This window comes from Rhea americana, unplaced genomic scaffold, assembly GCF_003343005.1.
Source record: "Rhea americana isolate MKP2758 unplaced genomic scaffold, rheAme1 scaffold_75, whole genome shotgun sequence".
Taxonomy (NCBI): domain Eukaryota; kingdom Metazoa; phylum Chordata; class Aves; order Rheiformes; family Rheidae; genus Rhea; species Rhea americana.
In genome coordinates this window covers 618,991-642,597 of record NW_028186923.1, presented here as the reverse complement: position 1 = coordinate 642,597, position 23,607 = coordinate 618,991, and the positions used below count along the sequence as shown (strand labels likewise).

Below are 23,607 nucleotides of genomic sequence, written 5' to 3'. Positions count from 1 at the left end.
ATCCGTCCCCAAAAGTCTTCCAGTAAAAGGAGCCAACATCTGTTTCTCCAGATAATTCTCATGTACTTGGAAAAAAAATCTGTAGAACATTACTGGGAAAAAAAATCCTTAGGATGTTATAAAAGGGCAGCAACATAAAGCACGAAGCTTTTTGCAGCTTTGTGAGAAATTAGAGGTGACATCAAGGCCTGGTGAAAGATGAAGTGATTCCACTGGAGTCAATGGATTTGCAACAGAACTGGGCTTGGTGCATTTAATTTATTGAAAATTATTCAGTAAAGGGATTCATTATTATACTATTGTGAAAGATTAGACATGTGAAAGTAAAATTTAATCGTAGTTTGCCCACAAGGATGATAAATGTTTGGACTAAGAGCAAGGCAAAATCTATTACGTTGATTTGCATTGAAGCTTAAAAAAAGGGTGGAACAGTGAAAGAATGAATGGTTGGGGACTCAGCAGTTCCCATGTGTGCTGAAATCAGCTTTGAACTGGTCAAGCACAGACAGATAACATCTTGTAGTATTTTACAGTCCTCAGGAGAAATACTTTCTCTAAAGATCAACAGCTGAAGGTAGATTTTTTTAAAATACAAAAAAGCTSTCCTTTTGGCATAAAAATAAATGCCTATGCTTTTAGCACAGCTCAAATAGTTGAATGCCAAATCGATTTGAAAATCTACTTCAGTTGTGAGTCTTCACAGCTGAAAATCGGGCCATATGTGAAGGCAACAGAAATCCTTCTGTTGTGTACAGTGTTTGCTGAATCAAAACTGAAGCTCTCTTGAGTTTCTAACATGAAAAGAAGACTCATGGGAGAGAGAAACAGATAGCGAGAGTCATCTGCTCAGAATAAGATATCTAAAAATTAAATACTCAAATTTCAGTTAATCAGACTTGACCTTGTTGTAGCCCATATTGAGGATCAGGGACATTCAGAGAATGATTCATCTTCTCCTAAGACAGATGTTAGAAGACTTGCCATCTGAAGATGCTTATTTCTCTCCATTGATTAAAAAAAATGCGAGTCTGATGAATTTGGATTTGTTGTTTGACTTCTAAATGTCTACATTTGGGGCAAGCAAATTCCACCCAAGTTGCCCCAAGCCAACCCTTCCTGTATTAAAAGTGGGGGAAAATAATGCAATAAAAATTAAGCAGTGGGCCTTAAATGTAGCACAACAAAACCCAAACTTCTTCAGAACACAGGTTGTTTGTTTGAATTATTTTGTTTCTGACCTGAAGAGATGGATACTGTGGAACAAACCATATAGATGCAGGCTTTATTGACAATCTGGTCTGGTTCTTATTTTAAAATCACCAATGGACTTCTGAACAAAAGAACGGCAATAAGGGTAAAGGCCACGTCTCCTTGAGTAATACATCTGTCTTTTCTCAGAGCGAGAACTTTCAGGTGATGGAGTGATCTCCTGTAAGCCTTCAGTGGAGGAAACTCCTGTTTCTGAAGTTAGTTAAAACTTGGCTGAACAAAGCACACTAAAGTCTGTTGCGCAGAACAACCTGGTGCTGACCTAGGCGGCTTGGTACATGTTTTCTGTCTTTGCCAACTAAAGAATGAAATATCAGCCATACAAACTGTGTGACAATTTTGACATCACTAAAAAACGGGAGAAAAACTGATTAAAATTCCAGGCTTAATAGCTTATTCAGTTGTACATATGGGAGAACATACGACTTCTGTAGCAATCAAGATTCATCCCCTCACCATAATTGCACCTTCTGCCATCCTGGAGGCTCACAGCCGGGCTCAGGGCCTGGGGGTGGTGGCCGGGGAGGCCGTGCYCCAGCTCCTGTCCTGGCTCCTCTGYGTACTTTGACAAGGCTCCCAGGCCAGGCACTGCAGCTCAGAGCTGAGCATTAGACAAAATCCTGATCTAATCGTCAAGTAAAGGACTCTATCGCTTTGTGGGACCAGTTTCCTGCAGGGATTTTTTTAAGGCTTCATGGGGAGCAATATCATATAATAAGACACACACATAATATTGTATAGAAAAAAGTGGTTCATGGCATTTGTAACATGCCAGAACAATTAGCCTATGGACTAATAGTGTGAGGGTATGGCTACTGCAAGAGGAGAGATGGCATGGTGGACATCTAGTCCAATCCTGGTAAGTAAACAGTGCATATTTGTTTATTAAATATATACTGCAGTCCTGAGCAAGTGTCCAACCAGTTAGTAAGCTAGGCTGCGGAGCACTGTAAAGAAAGACCACAAGAAATGAGCTAAGACTAGTTTCGGTCCTTTACAAGTGCCAGGGGTCTGCGAGTCCGGGTTTGGGAAGACCCAGGGCAGGCGCTAAGCAGAGCCTGATGCAACCCAGGCTGAGGGAGCCGCGAAGGAGCTGCAGCAGGTCACTGCTGCTTTCCTGGCYGGTGCGATTCCCGCTCCCGGCATCCACCGTGGTGCTCCTCGTTAGCCAGCACCTCTGCTTTCGTGTCCTGCACACTCAGCATGTGCAGGGTTTCGGCGTGGGGAGAGGATGAGCGAAGCCGGCTGATAGGAAAGACATGCCCTGTTTTAAGCTTTTCATGCTAGCTGGCAGGAGATAAAGTGAAATAATTTTTCATTTGTAAACACTGAGGGAGGTTTTCTGGAGACAGGATTGCTTTATGTTGTGCTTTCTYCCCACCCCGGACCTTTGCACCAGTTGAATTTCCTTTAACGCAGCCCTGCCGCCAAAGCGGAAGCGCAGACGCCCAGACCCCTTCCAGGGCTGTCGGGGCAAACGAGGTGACCTGGAGAAGGTCTCGCTGGGCTTCCTCGGGGTTGAGTTGTCCCTCAGCCTCTTCCRCGGTGCCTCCCGGAGAACGGGTAATTCCCGGGATCTTCACCTATGGAAGTCTTAAACTGTTGTTTAAAAAAACAAACCCGGCGGAGCTGTAACAACTCTACCTGCTTTCCCTGGGGTGTTGCAGCTGCAAAGTGCAGGCAGTGAAGAAGAACGTCGCCCCAGCTGGTGCTGGCGTTGGCGTTGTAGCCTGCGTAGCGTGCGAGTTGTTGCTATTCTTAGCTATGAGTGTGTGTGCTGCCTAATAGATCCGGCCASGGGCCAGGCCCTGTTCTGCTTGTAGCTATAGAAATAGGCAAAGAAAAGAATTTCCTCTCCAAAGAGTTTATTTATTTACAAGGTACAACATACAACTTAAGTTCTGCTATCATTATATGGGGTTGCGTGACCATAATGTATACGTTAAGGATAAAGCCGAACTCTATTTTTACATGTATCCTGAGGGAAAAAAAGAAAAAAGAAAGAAAAACCAGCCATCATTCTGGTATGCAAGTTTGATGCATTTCATGTTGTACGATAATTGAACAGTGACACAAACAGTGCCATCTGGGATCGATTTTTCAATTCGAAACTACTTGTCTTCCCTCTTACGGTTACGAAGCAAGCATTGGGCTGACTTTGAATCCYGATGTAAATCTCGAGTCACTACAGGAACTTCCATAGCATTCCTTCCCATGGCTGGCACTGAGGTTTGAATCAGACTGGTGATGCTTTTTTGACACATACAGATGTCTTCTGTATCTCTCTGGTGCTCATCCAGTCTAGCAGCGTTGCTGTCTCTCACTGCAATGGGGGTGGATGCGTGTTCAGAAGCAGAACTTCAAGTTCTGTATTGCACAAACAAAACATGCTACGGGATGATTTATTTTCATTTGTTATTGATGACCTTTTTGGATGCGTTCCTGGCTCTGATTCAGTTTGTTACTCATGGGCATCAATAATTTGTGAGAAAAAACAACGTAAGCCAGGCTAGATCATTGCATGTATTTTTAAATGATGCCATTCATTGCTGTAGCAATTTTGTAGTTATGGTTGGAATGAAACATTCATTATAACCCCCTATTTACAGCTGCGTATAAAATTACTTTGGGGCTGAAATTCCCCTTGCCGAGCTCAAGCCTGGAGAAATGAATTATTTTCAATTGAACCTGACAAAAAAGCTGTTGTATCCCAAAGTGAAGAGAACAATTCCTCATTTAGAACAAAAGCTGTAGAGTATTTTTTTTTTTTTGGATGAGATAGAAGAAAGCAGTTTTACTTTTTAACTTCAGGCAGGACCTATGTTAGGGTTTGAGTGAAGGCGCTTGTTGTTATTCTCCTAATTGTTAACCAGGAGACTGTGCTAGAGTCTGTTATGAGAAGGTATTAAAGAACTGTCCATGTTCCATATGGGCAAAGTGCTTTGCCCTTACCTTATTCTTAGAAATACTATCATTTTATATAATCAAATTTTGGCAATTAGAAAATAACAAACTAAACACAAGAAGTAATTGTCACCAAAGATGAACAGCCTTATTTCTTGGGAGCTGAATAAGGACGGACTGACAGAAGTCTCTGAACAACCCCGGGCTTACCTTCCCTGCTAACTTTCTAAATCCCATTTTAAAGCAAAACTTTGAACCTTGAAAATCATTCAGGATATTGAACCAGTCAAAAGAAATAAAAGAGCTTCTACTTTGAAGGCCAGCTGCTTGAGGACGGGGGTATTTCTGCTGATGACAGAAAATGTCATTGCCATTGGCTTCTGGGTATGTGACAGGACTGTGCCCCAAGCGTCCTTGAGGTTGTGCGGTGTGTTTGTTCCTTGTCTTGTGTGCAAAGTGTTTGGTGATGCACGCRGTTGTTCTACGTATCAGTTGATTTCTAGATCAGGCTCAGAAAATTTAGCAAAGATCAGAATTTGATTCAAACTCTTAGATTTTCTTAAAATCTAAAACTTTCTCAGAAGCATTTCTGGTAAAATGGCTGCCATGCCACGTTTCACAATACTGCCTGTGTGGCATGTTAGAGAAAAGAGTTACCAGCGTGTCCRTGCCCGAGTGATACCAATGCGATGCAAGCCCTATCGAAGTCGGTGAGAGATTTTGCACTGATTTCAGTGGAGGCAGAGAGAAGCCTTCGCTTCGGAGGGTACACAACTGCAGTTTGAGGTGAACACGTGGTGGGAGTGAGGTGCAGTTGTGAGTATCCACTGCCCTTGGCAATCAAGGCTCTTTTTCGTTCCTAATTGGGCACAGGAATTTGAAAATATCGGCCTGCAGCTTTTTGCATCTCATACATTTCAGCTTTTACACACAGGAGAGTAACACATCTTTCCTTGCACAGGATGCTTTGAGCTGCCCAGAGGAGTAGCACTATGTAAGAGTTTGTTCCCGTTACTGAGCACAAACCTTAATAATAAACCGGAGAAGCTGTTCTTGGGGAGTTATTTAAGTTGATAGACTTTCAGTAAGATTTTAGATAGCTTTTAGATAAGATTTGAGGTATTATGTAGGCAGGGACAAAGCTCTAGCATTGCCATCCGTCATGCTGACTGTCTCTCAGCTCCGACCTAGGCCTCCTGGGGATTGCCATCTTATCTGGTCATTTCTCTTTGGCTTGTCCATCCGGAGCAGTCCTGCGAGGAGCCGGTGCTCCTGCTGGYGTGGCCTTCGGAGGGCAGCGGCTGTTAGCTGTGACAAGGTGTGCTCCCTGGAGAAGGTGGCCCGCTGAGAGAAGGGCATATTGCAATGCATATGCATGAAGAGATCAAAGTTAATGTTGCTCTGGGATATGCCACTCCAGATTTCTTAGCTTTTCTGCAATAAAAATCATGTTTTAATGTATATTTAAAGAAATATAACATATGCTTCACTCATTTGTGGAAAGCATAAGATGTGCATAACTTGACAGAAATGGGCTCAGCAGTTTCCAATTGCTGTTTCTCAATGCAGATACTTTACAAATTCTATTCTTCCCGAGAGGAAACTCCGCACTTCCCTTCTGTTTCAGGAAAAATGTTTTGCTCCAATTTGTATATCAGCTTGTGCAAAAATGTCCTATCCTGCTGAGCCCCAGGCCCATCTCCTGGAGCAAATAGCAGTTTCTCCTCTCCCTCACCCTCTTTCATACATCTGCTGAACATATGCTCTCAAGGAGGCACCTTATGCTTGGCTGCAGGAACTTGGCAAGTGGCTTCATCTGGAACAAACACCAGAGCCACCCCATGGTTCACCAAGCAGCTGGTGCCGGAGCCACGAGACACCTGGCAGCCACCTTGCGCAGGGGATTTATGTGGCCCTACACAGCACCTTTTTCTACAGGCCCTTAAAAGCATAAGGTCACAGTGAAGATAGCTGGTGCTGACTTCTGAGGGACATAGTCAAAGGGGTTCTCTAAAGAGGCACAAAGGAGTATACATCACTCAGTCTACTCCTCTGGTTTCACCAAGGGGGAATATTCTGACGTGACAGTCTTGGTTTTTATTTACTGCAGGAAACGTGCCACGCACAGTGCTGGTAARAGGAAGGGCAGCCAGAAGGACCTGAGGCCTCCAGATCTTTGGATACACCATGAAGAGATGGAGATGAAGAACATCGAAAAGCCGGCAGGCTCCGACCCCGCGGGAAGAGAGTCCCCCATGCAGGGCTGCCAGGACATCACCCCCGTCACTCACAGCCAGTCCGAGACGCAGCTGGGCAGCAAGAGCGCCCCACAGCCGGGTACTGCCCCCGCGCGCGTCCCCRCAGCCCAGCCCGGGCTGACGCGGTGGGATTTGGGATGGAATTGCCAACATTACTGTGAGCCCTGGGGGAGATTGTCCCTCTCCAGCTCTCCTGAGCAGAGACTGAAGGGAAAACATCACCAGATCCACCAGATAATAAACAACACCTGAAGTTTTTAACATATCTTTGTTGCATATTCACTATGGCGTTAGTAGCTAAGAATGCTTTTATAATGAAATCAAATATTAAGTTTGCATGCCATGTTAGAAAAAATACGGAGATAAGAGGGGCAGGGAGGAGAAAGTAGGGAAGAAAAATGAAAAATGGAGCAGAAGGAGAACATGAATTTCAGCAACATAACTGAGATCAGAATTTGGTCCAGGAAGACTGAGGGAAAAATTACAGATATGAGAAAAGTAATTCTGTAATAAAAAAAGTAGTGTGAATGAAGTGGTGGTAGGCTGCATAGATCTTTCTTCTTCTTCTTTTTTTTTTTTTTTTAGCCTTACTGCACACAGCACATTACAGGTTTCAGTTGAGCTAAAGACTTCTTTTCCATCGCAGTAACGGAGAGAGCCAGGTGGTGCGCTCAGACAGGGACAGAGGGCAGGGAACTCAGTACACAAGTTGAAAATACAAACACATTTGTCTTGAGTTCGTAATGAATGAATTGCTTGTGCATGACACAGCTAAAGCATTCCCGAATGTCGACTTGGCTGGTAAATAATGAAGATGACTTTTCCATATGGCTCTGATGGTTATATCTCTTTTCCGTAGCTCCCATCACTGCAGAGAAAGAAAAATTATAAAAAGAACCTCTTTCAAATTTCTGAATGGATCTAATTTGTTTTTTCTGCCGTTGTGTTTGGGGCTGATGACTTCCTATTTATGAAGATGATTGTGACAATGATTTGTATTGTTTTTAATGTAAAGGTTCTCRTTATAGTAGATGCTGTGAAAACAAACAAAAGATTCCCGCTGCCCAAACAGATACTGCTGATGGTCAGGAGACCKGATTCAAGGGACAGAAAGATCAATGCAGGGGCTGCATTGATTTCAGTGGGCTTTCAATCTAGTGCATGGTAGGAAGTCATCACAACATAGGAACAACTTAATCGCAAAGGCTGGGCTGGATAGTTTATGTGTAAACACCTTGGATAAACAAATGCTTTTATATTGCCTGCCATTCTGTAGTACCCAGCTGAGTAATACTGTYCCTGGCTTTTTAGTAGCAGTTAGACCTTCAGATGGCCATTGATAGAAGACTTGGTGTTTCAGTCCTGAAATTCAGAGCAGCATAATTTGAAAAAAAAAAAAAAAAAAGTCTTTTTATGCAGTTTTTTAAGGAATATGTGTTTGCYGGGGAACATCAGAGAGGAATAGTCTGAGTGAATATTAAGTTTATAGCATGACAGTAATAAATGATTTTGCCAACAGTTTTTTAAAATAGCAAACATAACATTAATATCATGTGAGTGTGAGACAAAGTATGAAGCAAGAAATACGGCTTCTATTTCATTGCAAATTACTCTGCAGAACATCCAGTTCCAAGCAAATTTGCTTTCTAACAAATACATTCTCTAGAATCTTTGGATCCTTTAAATATCTTATGTCAATGCGGCTAAATTAGAGCATCCAAATTTCAATACCTCAATAAGATTGTCTGATTTATGGAGCTTCTGAACCCATTCTTGATTGGGTTGGATGTAGGTTTAGCTGCCTGTGTCGAGACTGCAGCAGTAGGCAATGCATCTCAGCTATCTAATCGGGGTTCGTGTGCTAGATGTGAACCAGGCCCAAATGGAGGCAAGATTCAGGCACATCCTGAACTTGCCATGGTGGCTGTGGTAGGAAAACCAGGATGTCCAGGCTGGAGGAGCTGTCGTGCRCTCCAAGAAGGTCTGCGGCCTGAGCAATCAGGACATCGGGATGTCAGGGCATGCCACAGGGCAAGTCMTTTTCACAGTTTCCATATACCATCACTTAGCTGCTGTAATTTGTGGGTACTGAAATTTCTGCACCCTACTTTGCCATTTCTCGTCTAGATACTTGGATTTTAAAATATATTTATAACAAGGAGGTTACAAGAAAGATGTGTCAGTTTTATGAATTGAGTGGGCTGTTTGGGAAATTCTAGGGACGAAGGAAAATTAAATCATGGAAATGAAGAAATTAGTATCTTAATTCTCTTACAGAAAAACGATCACTTTATTTGGAAAAGGCAGACAAAATAGTCTTGCAGCTCTTTGTAAGTGATGATGTTTATTGAGCAGTTTAAAGAATGAAAGTCTAAAAAAAATCCAGTGATCTTACTGCTAGTTATAAGAGAGAGTGACATTCATATACATAGCATTTTCAACTAAGCTGCTGTGTTATTTTTTTTCTAGGTCCTGAGACAGAAGATGTTGGAAGTAGCATGTCCACATTGGAGCGCTCACTTGCTGCCCGCAGAGCCACCCGTGCCAAGCTCATGATTCCCATGGATTCACAGCCAAACAACCCTCGTGAGTACCAAGGCGGCACCCTGGCCCGCTTCTGCAAGCTGCAGGCAGTGGCTCACCCATCTGAGYGTTTCCTGCTGCCTTACAAATACAGTCTAGTCACACCTCCCAAAGTTAAACAACATTAGCCACGTTTTCTTCTTCTTCAGAAAAAATGGTTTGGAAGCTTTCCAAGGCTTCACAATAAATCAGTGGAAGAACTATGGAGAGAATTCAGAAATAATACTTTTACTAGATTCAGTACAGGCTAAATGCAGCGGTGAAGGGTTATGTTTTTGCCAGGTAGATGGTGATGGATAAATCCCTCTGTTTCCCTACTATACAACTATAAAACCTGGCATAACAGTTCAAGCCGGCAGAGCAGAACGTTTAGGGGTACACAAATATAAAGTGTGATATTATTATTTTCAATATTTATAATTAATTGGACATTATTATAAATAGCTTCTCCAGTTTCTGCTTGTCTTCTTTTGTGTAATGTAGTTGGCTTACCACCAAGTTGGCTTTTTTTATAAGAAGCTGCCCTCCTTATAAAGCTTACTAAATGAACAGAGATGAGAAAGATATTTTTAATAGTGTTGATTGTTAGCAACCACAGAGTGTTTATTGTTTAATGAATTTCGTGGATGAAGTCAATATTTTGCAAAGCAACAAGGTACATGAGATGTTCTGCCTTTGACCTCAGAAAATAYATACAATTAAAAATGTATAGGAGTTGGCACATCTAAATAATTTGAGTTTGAATTAGAAAAAAAGGATAGTTTTTGACAGAAATACATTTCCTTGAAAAAAATTCTCTCTAGCTCTGATGTTTGTATTTAAGTGCCTATTTGTGGGTTTAAGGAAGGGCACAGCACAAAWGATATGTTATAAAAAAATATATGGAACTGAATGAAGGAGAGGAGGAGGAATAACCTACCATGCCTCTATTCAGTAAATTACTGTGTAGGAATTAGTAGCTGTTTCTTTAACCTATGTTCATTATGAGTGCAATTTGGGTCATGCTTCTAACTCATAAGTAACCAGATTTTAGGAACRTAATCTGGGGAGACATGAACTACCGATTCTTCAAGCCATGGGCTGAACATGTTGCGTCATTTCAGCTGCCGTCCGCTTTATGGGCTGGGCAAAAGGCTGCTGGGTGGAGGGAGAAAGCTCTTTGCAATACCAGGCGTTCCCGAGGAAATACTCCCGTCTTGTAATCACTCTGATCCCACAATTAGGCAATATCTGCCCTTTTTCAGTGGGGCTCCTCCTGATTTGGCATGGTCTGAAGGAGGGCGGCAATCCAAGAAAATAGATACACTTAGAGTGTTGTAAGCAAAATCAGAAACAAATTAATTGTAATTACAACGGTTCAGTAGCACAGTTAGTTAAGTGAAAGTCAGGTCAGTGTCATTGTACAGCTTATAAATAAAAGCACTCTTAAAGTTTTCTAGTTATTTCAGTCAGATGATGCTTTTTGAGGAATGATGTCCTCTTCTATTTATTTATATTTTCTACAGTATAAATCTAATCTATAGAGACACAATATTGTGATTGTTTGGAAATAATTAAGCTCAGATTTATAAAAGTCTTATTTGTACATTTCAGGCTGAATTGTGCTATGTTTCTTTTCCAAGAAAATAAAATTGAGGTTTTGTCATGTTATATGCTTTAATTAATATCTCTGTTTGCCTGATACTGAAAGAAATTGTCAGCAACAAGCTATTAAATAGCTTGAAGAAACACCATCATAATTCTGAAGTAAAAAACACATACATACTTTTAAATGTTCAATACCAAATCTAGAAGTATTCATGAAAATCTCAATAATCACGATTTGCAGTCTTTGAGGAAAAAAATATACCCCATAATGGGCCTTTGCTTAGTAAAGTGGAAGGGGCATAAAACAGGTTTTAGTGATATTTTTGATGGTTTAATTCCACTGAAATACAAGCATGACYGTAATGTTGCAGTCTGCTTCAAATTCTGCCACTAAACCTGATGAAGGCAATTAATGGACATTTCAAAGGGACTTGAGACAGTGTTGCAGAATCAATGCCTTTCTCTCCTGCTACAGGAGAATGTGAGGAAGGGAACCCACACAGGGATGAAACTGTAAAATAGCTGGGGAGTCTTTCARTTTCGTAGCCAATGCAGAGGTCAAGTCTCATGGTCATGCCATGTTGCAGCAAGCAGGGGAGAAGGTACCAAGGCTGACGGATGGAGAGGAGAAGACCTCAAGGATGAGGAATGCTTTAGGCTTCTCACCAGCAACGGTCCTTTCCTCCTATACTATTTAATGAAGCCCTGCTCAACACTACGTCCTTCTGAGGGTCAGCTGCCTTCTCTGGCATTTTAAAATGAAGACGAGTATCTCTAATCTCAAATCCATGTTTGCATAGAGGGTGGCTAGAAAAAGATGACACCAAATCAATGATAAGTTATGGGACAAGCAAATAATGGGAAATGGAAAATTCCATTTTTARTGTTGTTGATAGAATGTGGGATACTACAACTTCACCAGCCACAACAACACATATCTTTTGGAATATTTTGATTCGGCCAAAACATCGTAATAAACTAGTTAATGAGAAAAATAACTGAGAAARTCTTTGCGGAGTATCACAGTCAGGTATTTTACCTATAATTTTCCTGTTTTTCCATTAGTGGTGTTTACTTGTTATGGAAGAGGAAAATAAAATGTTCACAGAGTAAATCTGTTTTGGAGAGAGAGAGAATTCTTGTATGTTTCTGGAACAAATTTTTTCTGTGTTTCCTCTTCCTCAAATTGCAGAAAATCACAATTCTTTTTTTTTTAGGAGAAATATGATCATGGCCTCTGGAGTGCTTCCGTACAATGTAAAATTTTTTACTTTGTCATTTCTGTAAGCTGTTCTTGGGTGCTGCATTTTTACATGATGTGGCACGTTTTAGATGTAGAACAGTGTTTAGGCAACTCCGTGATTTGGTCAGGGAATTTCTGGTTTTAGTGTCTTAGTACATCAGTAGTAAGTATAAGTTCAATTGCTGACAGGCTATGACAGAACAGATTTGATGTCATATTTGCTCAGAATTGCAAAGATTTATTGAAAATGTTTGATGTTAACTTTTCCCCAGCCTCTCTGCAATAGAGTACTGTAGTGAATAATAATCTTGACTTATTTTAAAATAGAAAGTGCTAGGTGTCTGCACTGTGAAAAGAAATGAAGGAATGGACTTTAAAAACAAGCTTTTAGTAGGAGTCAATAAAGAATGGTATTTTTTTACTCTAGTAATAAATAATCTAGTTATAAATATTGTCAATAAAAATATCTTGCAAAGTCAAAATGAACTGTCTGAATAGGAAGAATTCTCTTCTGAGGATGTGTGAGTTGAACTTGGACATCTTTGAAGTTCAAATCACTCCAGTTATTATTTCTTTGTGAGTTTTGTACCTACTGCACTTGTCCGTCACATCTGGAAATACAGCATTGTCTCCCTGAAAGCCACGCTCCTAAAAACGCTCGTAAAGCCTCAGCACCATCRTAGCTTCCTGAGTGACATTGGGCAGATTGCCCGGTTTGCCACTCTGAGTAATGGATGTAGTAAGAGCTAGAAGTAATTGTAATGACTGTCTTAAAAGTTTACAGCATTGTTTGTAATTCATGTGTGAAAGGTGCTATATAAGCCCAGATTTATCATCAGTGAGCCCAAAAATATCTTGGTATTGTTTATCTAGGCAAAACTTTACTGAGAGTTTTTCTTAAAASCTACACAGAAATCCATGATTGGTGTAGTACTGATAATCATCAGTTCTTCATGTCTCGATTAGTGAAAATAAAAGATAAGTCACAGGAGAGCCTGAATTTGGCAAGTTGTGATTGTAGTTTCCAAATCAGTGGGTTTTGTGTTAATTCAAGTCAACTTTGCAGTTGAACTCAACTTCAACTTTAAACTTTCAGTTGTTGGGTTTCTGGCACCTCTCATTCCCGTTCCATGCGGGTCTGGTTGGGCATCACAGTGGAGAATGATGCCAAGTCAGTCTCAGTAGATGCCTAAACGTAGGGGTCTACTGCCACTGGAGATACCTGAGGGCATCAGCGACATTTGTGTGAGGCTGACAGACAGGACAGAGGAGTCACAGGAGCCCCATGCTCTTCCAGAGCAGCAGCTGAAGGCTGCAGGGTGTCCTAAGGCATTTGAAATGGCACCAGAGGCCTGTGCAGGGGCAACCAAATCAAGCCCTTAAATTCTTGCCTAATCCATTCCTTCTCATATATCTATCAAGAAGAAAGATAAAGAACCCTCAAAATACTATATCTAACTTGAATGTAAGCAAAKAAGCTATTATTTAATTTTACAGATTATTATATTTGCACCTGCAGTTGTCCTGTATATGTGTATTAAGATGCCCATTTCTGTATACGGAGGTGGTTTCTGTGGGCTTGGGTAGAGTATGTATTTTATACTGAGTATATGGATACTTTGTTTTGGAAGTATGGTTATTTCTGGTCTAGTACTGACTCTATCAGCACTTTTTAAAATTTTCCRAAAGTGCACATTTAATCTTCTCTCCTTCTCTTTTAGCTGTGGTCAGTGCCATTCCAGTACCAACACTAGAAAGTGCCCAGTACCCCGGGATCCTGCCATCTCCCACCTGTGGATACCCACATCCTCAGTTCACTCTTCGGCCTGTGCCATTCCCAACGCTCTCAGTTGACAGGACCTTTGGAACGGGAAGAAGTCAGTACCATGCTTTTCTTTTGGTGTTCTTTTTGTTATGAAAATGCTTGGAAATAGGCAATCCTGGTGGGTGCTGTCCAACTTGCTTTCTGTCATTAGCGTGTATAAGTAGTTGGTTGGRCAACAAGCAACTGAACACAGGCTGTATCTTGTCCAGTGATGGCTCCAGTAGCAGCTTCCACTATATACTAAACTGCAACTTGTCTTAAAAGTTACTGCGTCTTATCAACATGCTTGCTGTGTAATTCCCAAGCAGTTTTTAAAGAGGAACGTGGAAAGGACCACATGATTGAGGGGACCGGTGCCTCCAAATGGCAGGCCATGTACAGTTCAGAAGCATCCACAACAGTTTGGTAGCACATAACCACAGTTTAGAGACCAGGAGGAGTCTGAGTGAGTAGTCAAGTCAACCTGTGTAATATATTTCCCCCTGCTACACCTCCAGTCTGTGCATGTCGCTCAGGTAAGGAGAGCCTGTRCCCTCAGGAATGCTTCCTCTTCCTGTTGCATCCCTTTCTCTTCACAGCAGAGCATGTTCTAGAACCTGCATCTAATTTGATCCTTTCTTTTCTGCGTGTCTCTGAGTTATTTCAYTGTACTTTAACTTCCTTTATTTTATCCACAAGGATATTCCCAGAAAAACAGACTGCAAGAGCTCTCCTTCATCCCAATGCAGAATTTAGTATCATTACTTGTTAAAAGCATCCATGAACACCTCTACACACAGTGYCTTCCCAGGCTTAGCTGCCTCACTACTAGAAATATTTTCCTAATGTATAACTTGTTAAAATTTAATCCGGTTATTCCTTGTTTTGATTATAGCGAGCATGGAACATTTTATTTTCTTCTTTCCTGCAGATACKTTATGTACATTTGAACATTGTTATCTTGTCTCACATCAGTTGTCTCTTCTCTAGAGTGAGTTCTGTATTCATATTTGCTCCTGTACAATAATAGATTTGGGTTTTGTGCGTTCCCGTAACTGTTCTTCAGCTTGCCATGATCCAGGAAAATGGTATGCACGCAGCACAAGTTCCCCAGCCTCACCTTCATAAGTTACTTCTAAGCATCTTCTGCACCGACAGCCATCTGTTCTTTGTTCTAGCCTAATGAGTGTGCTCTGGCATATTAATTATAGTTGGAGGGCTCATATTTTCTTATAATTCTCCCTTAACTGTACTGCATATCAAGTCTGAATTATTGACAGACTAATGTCAATCTGTTAYACATATTTTTTCATATCACAGAGAGTCTGTGCTGCTGATCCTCAGGGAATTAATTTCAAAATGACTGATTTTTCCTCCTAGTTGAGTGTTGCTTTCAGTCAGTTCAGACAGGTCCTTGGGGGCTGATGATTGAAACTCTAGCAGAGGAATCGTAGGTAAAAGGTGGGTTCAGGTGTTCTGTTCATCACCCCAGTGTCATTTCCCCTCGTGACGATGTATTGACTGTGTTCCTTTTACAACTAGATGGCATTTTTCTCTGGAGGGCTGGGCTGGCATAATCAGTTTTTGATTTGCTGCTTAAATTAATATCAAATTCACCACAAATGCGATGCACAAAAACAAAGTAGATTCAGGTTTTTTTGGTTGACATGTACTAGTTGTTGAATAAAAAATTCACCACACTGCACCTAATCATGGAGATGGGAATGAAATTGAAGACTGAATTGTTTCRTCTTTTTCTGAAACAATTTTGAAAAAAACACTGTAAGGTTGATGCACATCTAATACACACTTCAACAGTACTCACTGTAGAAGTATAGGTAGTGAAGTGTTTCACATGTCACAGGGTGACAAAGAATAAATGCACAGTAGCAGAGAAATGGCCCCTCTTCTATCCCTCTGTAGAGCACAATTTGAAAGGGCAGAATATATCCCCTCATGCCCCTCTGGTGGAGGATCTTCAGTGATTTTCCTCACCTTGATGTTTATCTGCTCAGCTGTCATCATCTCGACCTGCTTGTAAAAGGATCTCAGCTTCTTCAGTCAGGAGATCCTCATCTCTCTTCTCTGCCTCTCAGCTTTTACCCTGTCAAGTACCTCCACACACAGATGTGCCTTTTAGGTGGATTCTTCAGTGCTAGACTTTTCCCCCAGAATGGCAGGTACAGCACCTCCTGGACACTTGGTCAACATCTGAACCTTCTTATGAGAGAAATTTTCTCTCAGAAATGGTTTGGTCAAACTGCCCATGCCAGAGCCCTCCCTGGAAGTGAATGGTGATATCTGAAATCCTGGCTATTCCTGATGTAAGCTGTGTTCAGAAATGTATGCATTTGCCTAATCCTTTCAAATGCTGAATGCTTGAGAGTTGAACAGAAAATYAGAATCATAGAATCAGTAWGGTTGGMAGGGACCTCTGGAGMTCATCTAGTCCAACCTCCCTGCTCAGCAGGGTCACCTAGAGCATGGTAGACAGGGTTGTGTCCAGGCAGGCCTTGAAGATCTCCAGAGAAGGAGACTCCACAACCTCTCTGCGCAACCTGGTCCAGTGCTCTGTCACTCTCAAAAAGAAGAAATTCCCCCTCAYGGTCAGGCGGAACTTCCTGTGCTTCAGTTTCTGCCCCTTGCCTCTTGTCCTGTCACACAGGACAACTGAAAAGACTTTGTCCTGGACTCCTAGGTCCTTCTCTGCAGAGCTGCTCTCCAGCAGGWCAGCCCCCAGCTTGTCCTAGTGCTTAGGGTTATTTTTCCCTAGGTGCAGGACCCTGCACTTGCCCTTGTTGAACCTCAGGAGGTTCCTCTCCGCCCAGCTCTCCAGCCTGTCCAGGACTCTCTGAATGGCAGCACAGCCCTCAGGTGTGTCAGCCCCTCCTCCCAGCTTGGGATCATCAGCAAACTTGCTGAGGAGGCACTCTGTCCCCTCATCCAGGTCATTGATGAAGAAGTTGAACAGGATGGGACCCAGTGCTGAACCCTGGGGGACGCCACTAGCCACAGGCCTCCAACTAGACTCCATGCCACTGATGACGACCCTCTGAGCTTTGCCTTTCAGTCAGTTCTCAATCCACCTCACTGTCCACTCATCTAACCCACACTTCCKGAGCTTCTCTAGGAGGATGTTCTGGGAGACAGTGTCAAAAGCCTTGCTGAAGTCAAGGTACACAATGTCCACTGCTCTGCCCTCATCTACCCAGCCAGTCATTCCATCATGGAAGGCTATCAGATTGGTTAAGCAGGATTTCCCCTTGGTGAATTCATGCTGGCTACTCCTGATCGCCTTCTTATCCTCCATATGTCTGGAGATGACATCCAGAATGTGCTGTTCCATCACCTTTCCAGGGATGGAAGTGAGGCTGACCGGCCTGTAGTTGCCTGTGTCCTCCTTCTTTCTCTTTTTGAAGACTGGAGTGACGTTGGCTTTCTTCCAGTCCTCAGGCACCTCTCCAGTTCTCCAGGACTTTTCCAAGATGACGGAGAGCGGCCTGGCAACAACATCCGCCAGCTCCCTCCGTACCTGTGGGTGCATCCTATCCAGGCCCATAGATTTGTGGATGCCTAGCCTGCCCAGAAGGTCTCTAATCCTATCCTCCTCAACCAAAGGAAGGTCTTCCCTTCTCCAGACTTTCTCCCTCACGTCCAGGCTGCAGGATTCCTAAGGCTGCCCTTAGCAATGAAGACTGAAGCAAAGAAGGCATTCAGTAATTCTGCCTTCTCTGTATCCCTTGTCGCCAGGCCTCCTGTCCCACTCAGTAGTGGGCCCACATTTTCCCCAGTCCTCCTCTTGCTGCTGATATATTTGAAGAAGCCCTTCTTATCGTCCTTAACATCCCTTGCCAGACTCAATTATTAATACACAGAAGTTTTCTGAAAGGAGGTTAAATAGAAAACAGTTCTTATTATTGGGAAGTCCTGATGGACCTTTAATAAACTGAAGTAGTGAAGGTTTCAGATAATTTAGAAATTTCTCATTAAATAATTCAATAACTGTGAGCATAGCCTTGTTTCAGGCAATTTCTGGGTAATCAAGACTGTGTGGTATTTCAAAAATTATCTAACCCTATTATAACATGAAATGAGAATCTGTTAGAGTGTTGCAGTTACCTCTTTAGGCTGTTGATGTCCAAATCTCCCAGGTCATACTGAATATGCTGTTCACCTCCGAGTAAAATATTCTTCTCCTTCAGTATGCCTTCCATTTTCAATAGCACCACAATCAAGCTAAGGCACAAGTGAGTGGAGACAGTGTATGTTTTCTAGTGACAGTTGATGCTGTCAGAACCAGTCAACAGCTCACTAGCTTCCTATAATGGCAGAATTCATTAGTTGTCAATCTGTGGAGAGATGAAGGGATATAAAAATAAATTTCTAACATGATGCTTAAAGCTTTTCTCAGCCCCAGTGCTGCTGCTGCTTGATGCCAGCACTGGCAACATCAGGCTATGTGAAAGAGCAGTCATTGGYAAATGCTTCCTATCAGTTCCCAAGATTAAGAAGCAGCCGCTCCATGTCTAGATCACCTCTCAGTGTCTCATGGATGACTTCACTGCAGCATCGAGTGGAGATAGATCAATGAAATGACACATCTCCTTCTTGTGGGGAGTGGGCTGTTTTCTTGGTATGATCATGTGGATTTTCTTGAGAGCAACTACCAGTTTAAGAGGCTATACAGAGGATGTATGAAGCTTTTTGTATGCATTTTACCCCTCAGTGAAAAAATCACATGATGCTTGACCAATTGCAACTGTTTCAGAAAAAAACATACTGTGCAATAATTCCTCTGAGACAGTCTACCTGCAGTGCTACATGACTGAACACTCGATTGATCAAGATGTAGCAGTCTTTGAATAAATCATATGCARCGCCATTAGGAAGGGTGTTGCTTTGCAGTCTGCCATACAGCCCATGCATCAACACCTTTTTCTGTTCTGAAAGCCATTTCTCATTGACCCCAAAGAGTCAAGTGCTGCAACRTATCTTTAGGCCAAATTTTCTACTGAAGAGCAAACTAAAGAAAATGAAAAGGAAAGTCAGGCCATAGCCAGAACCACCCTTGAATAATAAGCYGACTTGTCAGTTTGAATACTGCTGATGGCACTGCCAGCCATGAAATACAATTGCTAAATACCAATTTTTCCATCTTTCCAGACAGAAAAAATGTCTGAGCCATAATGAAGTGAGTGCTCTCTGTTCAGCATTCCTTCCCCACTGTTAAGTCTCCTCCTCCAGAGTCCTCCCCAGCTCTGTGGCACTCACTGCTTGCAGATCAGGACAAGTAGGAGAAAATGGTGACGTGCCACAGATTACAGTGCATTACAAAGGGAAGAGAACACCCTTTTTTCTCCTTTGCCACAGCTGTGGGGATGCTGAAGGCCTCGTGGTCTTGGGTAGTAGAGTAAGAGAGCTGGAGGAAAAGAGCTCCCACCTGGGAGATACTGAGGGGGCACTGCTGGTCACAGAGAGACCCCAAAACACCAGCAAGAGCTCTGGTGTTACCCGTAGTGGTGGGCCTCTCCTTCCTCATCCCTGTACACACACCCTGGGCAGCATGAACAGAATATATTCTGGTCCCRTGCTGATAACATTTTTACAGCAGGCAGGCTACTTTTCCTTAGGCCAACTCTGAAGCCCATATTCCACCAGGAATGAAGTGTCTAGTTTGTCAGCATTATATGGATATGTAATCTTGGTCAAGTGATATTTCAAGGGTACACAGAATGTTATTTGCAGTTCAGTCATTGTATGTCCAAATGTACTTTCATATCCTTTGAACTCTTAATTACCTTTTGTTTTCAGTCTGTATTGATCTTTCATCTCAGGTTGGCTCACCTAGGACTGAGGCAGAGCCAATAGCTACAAATCCAAGTGTGAATATTTTTCTCTATTATTACTTAATAAAAGATATATGTGTTCATAAATCTGAAGTCATTAAACTGGTTAAAAGCATTGTACCAACYGACATGTATACCAAAGCAAAAGGAAGACCAAAAATTTTTATATCAGATACCTGTTTTTCTGCTGGTCTCCAGAGAGTTTATTGCTGCTTGAGTTTAAAGCAAGCTCATTCTCAGCATTCCAAAGTTAGACATAAAATGAATGCAAATAAAGCTTTATCCAGCATTTCTCCACTGCAGTGAAAGAKTCTTACTAGGTTTACTGGGCTTTAGAAAAGATCTTCATGTATAGCATGTAATTTTCTTTACTTTGGCGAAATATTCTACTAAATTCAAGGGAAAAAGATCACAAGAGTACTGTAGCGCAGTGTTATCTGCCTGGTCTTAAAGGTCAACTRGAGGTCTATTTTCCATATAAAAAAAGAATAATTGGATTGGTACAAATAATTGGAAATCTGTGACACTTCTGTTGAGGTGTATGAAGGCATCTGCCTAGCTGGTAAGTGGGAAATTGATGTAGGTGGTATAGGTAGCATTAACAATGTTCTCATCTTCATCCATCCTTCAAACAAACAATCCATCCTCTCTTCCCGCAGGGACCTGAGGGAACTGCAAATTGATGACTCTCATTATGCTTCCAAACATGCACATCTTATTTTTAAGAAGTCTTCACAAGAGTGAGCCACTTTCATTAGACCACTTGCCTTCAATATTTAAAATGCAACTCTAGCCTCTAATTTTAATAGAATCATCTTACCTTTATCTTCAATAACAGCTGGAGGATAGCATGTTTTTTTTTATGTAATAACAGTTAGGTAGGTCTCCAGATTTTACATCTAAGTCTATGAGATAAAACATCCATACAGTAATCCAGTAATTTTACTGTAAGGCCTGTTTAATGTGGAGACCATTATGGTGATGCTAGCTCCTCAAGTTTTGTTAGCTGAGAGCACCACTGCAGAAAATACCAAGAAGGATATTTTGTGGAGAGTAGCATAAGGTGATCTCTGGCCTCTTTAAGGGAATGTAGACCTAAGACTACCCGCGGAAAAGAAAACAGGAGTGTGCTGAGCAAGGAAGGAAATAGAAAAGCAGAGGCAGAGTAATGGCATGACTTTGCAAAGAGCCTTGAAGGTGAAAACAAGGAAAATGAACCAGAGTCTAGCAAACTTTTACAAACCACAAATGATTTTGACCTTGGTTAGATCCTGTAGTTAGTTTTCTATGTATGGAGTTCAGTATTACCAGGCTTGTCTGCAGTATTGCCATAGAAACAAGTAATGGGGTTGTGGAAATGAGGAAAAATCCTCATTTCCATTTTTCAAAATTGTTTTGCCACTTAGTAGGTTGTAATTACTTATATACTTTGACATTAATTATTATAAAATGCCTTGAGATTTGACTTAGCTGTGTAATTGCATGTTATTTGTACAATGAGTTCTGGTTGTTGCAGCAAGCTCTGGAAGAAACYGGCTCCTCTAGAGCATTTTGGGTCCCACTATAATAACTAATGYTGATATCTATGTGTCAAGAAGGTTGTTTCCTTCAGTAAAAGGATGAGCTTTTTTTAGATTTCTGGTTTGCTGCCACACATTACATGATTAATTGTTGTGCTATGAGCCACCGTGGCTGGCATAGATACTATGGAGACATTAGACAAATTCAATATGCTGAAAATGAAGGAGTTCCTGCTGTCGTCAGACTCTTCATTAACCAGCTTGCTTCTTCCCACTGGTAGGTTTGCAATAAAGTCAGGCACCCTTCCTACGTGGAAAACTTTTCTCCAGCGCTATTCCTCAGGTCAGGAGGCCAAGAGCTAGGAAATGAGCTGAGAAAGGCCACACACCTGTATTCTCAGGAAGCCTCAAATGGGTTCCTGACACAGAATTTGGAAGAGGAGTTACGAGATGATGGTTTTGATCCAATGCCCATATTCTCGTCCTGGAGTAGGAACAAAGTAGTACCACAAGTGGCAGCCTCCTTGCTGTGCACAGGGAAGTGAATTTCTTGCTGTCATCTGTAGGACGCTGCAGCAGACTTCCACTCACCAGGGCTCCCCATAATTAACTCTAATTAGTTAGGCATGTTGGTTGGGAAGAAATTTTTGAGATTTTTGCTTATTCCAGTTACAGTTTTCCTTTCAAGATCAAAATAGTCTGTTGCCTTTGGAATTCATTTTTCTGTCTTTGCTTTGCTTAAACTTTTTCAAGTTTGAATAATTGGCAGAGTATTTTTTCCTTGTATGAACAGCAGGAGGGAATTCAAGAGTAAGCATTAGATAAAGAGCAGTGCCACGAACAAGAAATGGCAGAGTAATCCCCAATTCACCCCTTCCTGAATGAGCTGCGACAGTACCATGAGATATGATGCATGGTTGTCCAACACTTCTGCATGAAAGCTGGGATGGGATCTGTTCAGCAGAGGTATCTGTGACTGCCTTGTGCCTGGTGCAGGCTGGGCCCTAACATGCCGTGCCAGCTCCGTGGAGAGTGTCGGGGCTCCATAAGCTGGTTAGTGCCACAGAAAGCTTTCTGTTTGTAAAACAGAGCTACTCCTCCTTCAGGAAGCTATTTCAGTGCAGCTGAAGTTACAGCTCGCACTGGATGTTTGGGCGCGTGTACCACCGCTTGCAGTTTCTTGCATCTCTCCTTCTCTGCCACCTGTCCTTCATTCTGTACTCTCCATGGAAGGTGCCCTCACTTCAGACTACAGGATTAGAAGATTTGTCATCATATAGGTGCCAGGACACTGCAGTTCAATTCCAAATTACCAATCATCTTCTRTTGGTGCATTTGCAATAGTCGTGGTGTTACTAAGATGCTGTACTGTACCTGCGCTGAAAGTTCCCATAGAGTCRTGATCATTTGTCAATTAATAGTTAGGATGCAACATGGGTTTCCAGAGTAGGAATAAAGGGCTTTGCTCTTTGCCTCATACTTTGTTTTCCTTAGTACTTCAGCTGTGTTTGCTTCTCTGCTGTGCCATGACAGAGTTGTTAAGAAGCACTGCAGAACACAGCGTAGCCGTATTTTGTATTAGCGGGTTGACACAGCCCATTTAAATCTCAGAAGAATTGACTTTGAATATAGGCTAATAAAACAGCAACCTACTGCTTTGGCRCACTAAATGTTACAGCTGTCTCAAGGAAGAACAATATTGGTGATTGGTTATGTAGAAATTAATTACGTCCTTTCTTTGTCTCAAGCTCCTCTCCGCAATGACTACAATAGTACCATCAAGCTGAACATAATGAGTTTTCTTAGTCATAGTTTGTTTCAGTCTCCACATGGTGTATTATTGTTTTATTGACTTTTAATATTTAAAAGCACCCAAATCCTATGACACCGGGAGCTTAAGAAGTTTGAATAAAAATAAAATAGAGAGAAGAAGATGAAAATGTCACAATTGCATTTTTTTAAAGGAAGATTTATTGCACTTCAGCTGGCACATGGCTGCTCTGAGGAACATCTGTTTTTTTAATTCATCTGCCAATAACTTTTRATAGAAATGTTTACAAGCTTCCTGCAGCTTCTTGGATATCGGAGGCTAATGCTTTACCTTCTGTTGAAAAYGATCATAAAAGTAAGAAATAAGTCTTAAAAAACACCTCAGTAGTAATTCTTGAGTTTTTGACTTACTGTTTCTTCATATTCTCTTCCAGCTGCAAACGAAGGCCCAGCGTCCCAGCAGCCGTCCTTGCTGCCGCCGACACAGCCCGAGCACTCGAGCACCGAGGATGCCCCGAGCAGAACAATCCCCACGGCCTGTGTCCGCCCCACGCACCCTCTGCGCAGCTTTGCCAACCCCTTGCTACCTCCACCGATGAGTGCAATAGAACCGAAAGTCCCTTACACACCCCTTCTGTCTCAAACAGGTGAGGATGACGGGGGGAAAAGGCTATGGCACCGTAGCTTTTCATTTCAGGAAAAAGACAGAGAGCACAAGACTGTCCCTGARGAATATCCTTAAGTACGCTCAGAATGGGGAGTGGATGTATGCAGCCTGATGGTAATAATCCAGTATTTCATTCTGACAATCTGGAATAAAAAT

At 42.0% G+C, this 23,607-nt stretch overlaps 1 protein-coding gene across 1 annotated transcript in view; it reads left to right on the top strand.

Moving 5' to 3' along the window:
• The window catches only part of DCC (DCC netrin 1 receptor), a 547,514-nt gene that overhangs the window by 509,179 nt on the left and 14,728 nt on the right, over positions 1-23,607 (top strand). Inside the window, exons 24-27 of the mRNA XM_085322164.1 lie at positions 6,284-6,510; positions 8,901-9,017; positions 13,566-13,721; positions 23,219-23,431. Of these exons, the coding sequence (XP_085178290.1) occupies positions 6,284-6,510; positions 8,901-9,017; positions 13,566-13,721; positions 23,219-23,431 (713 nt within the window). The remainder of the gene's footprint in view (positions 1-6,283; positions 6,511-8,900; positions 9,018-13,565; positions 13,722-23,218; positions 23,432-23,607) is intronic.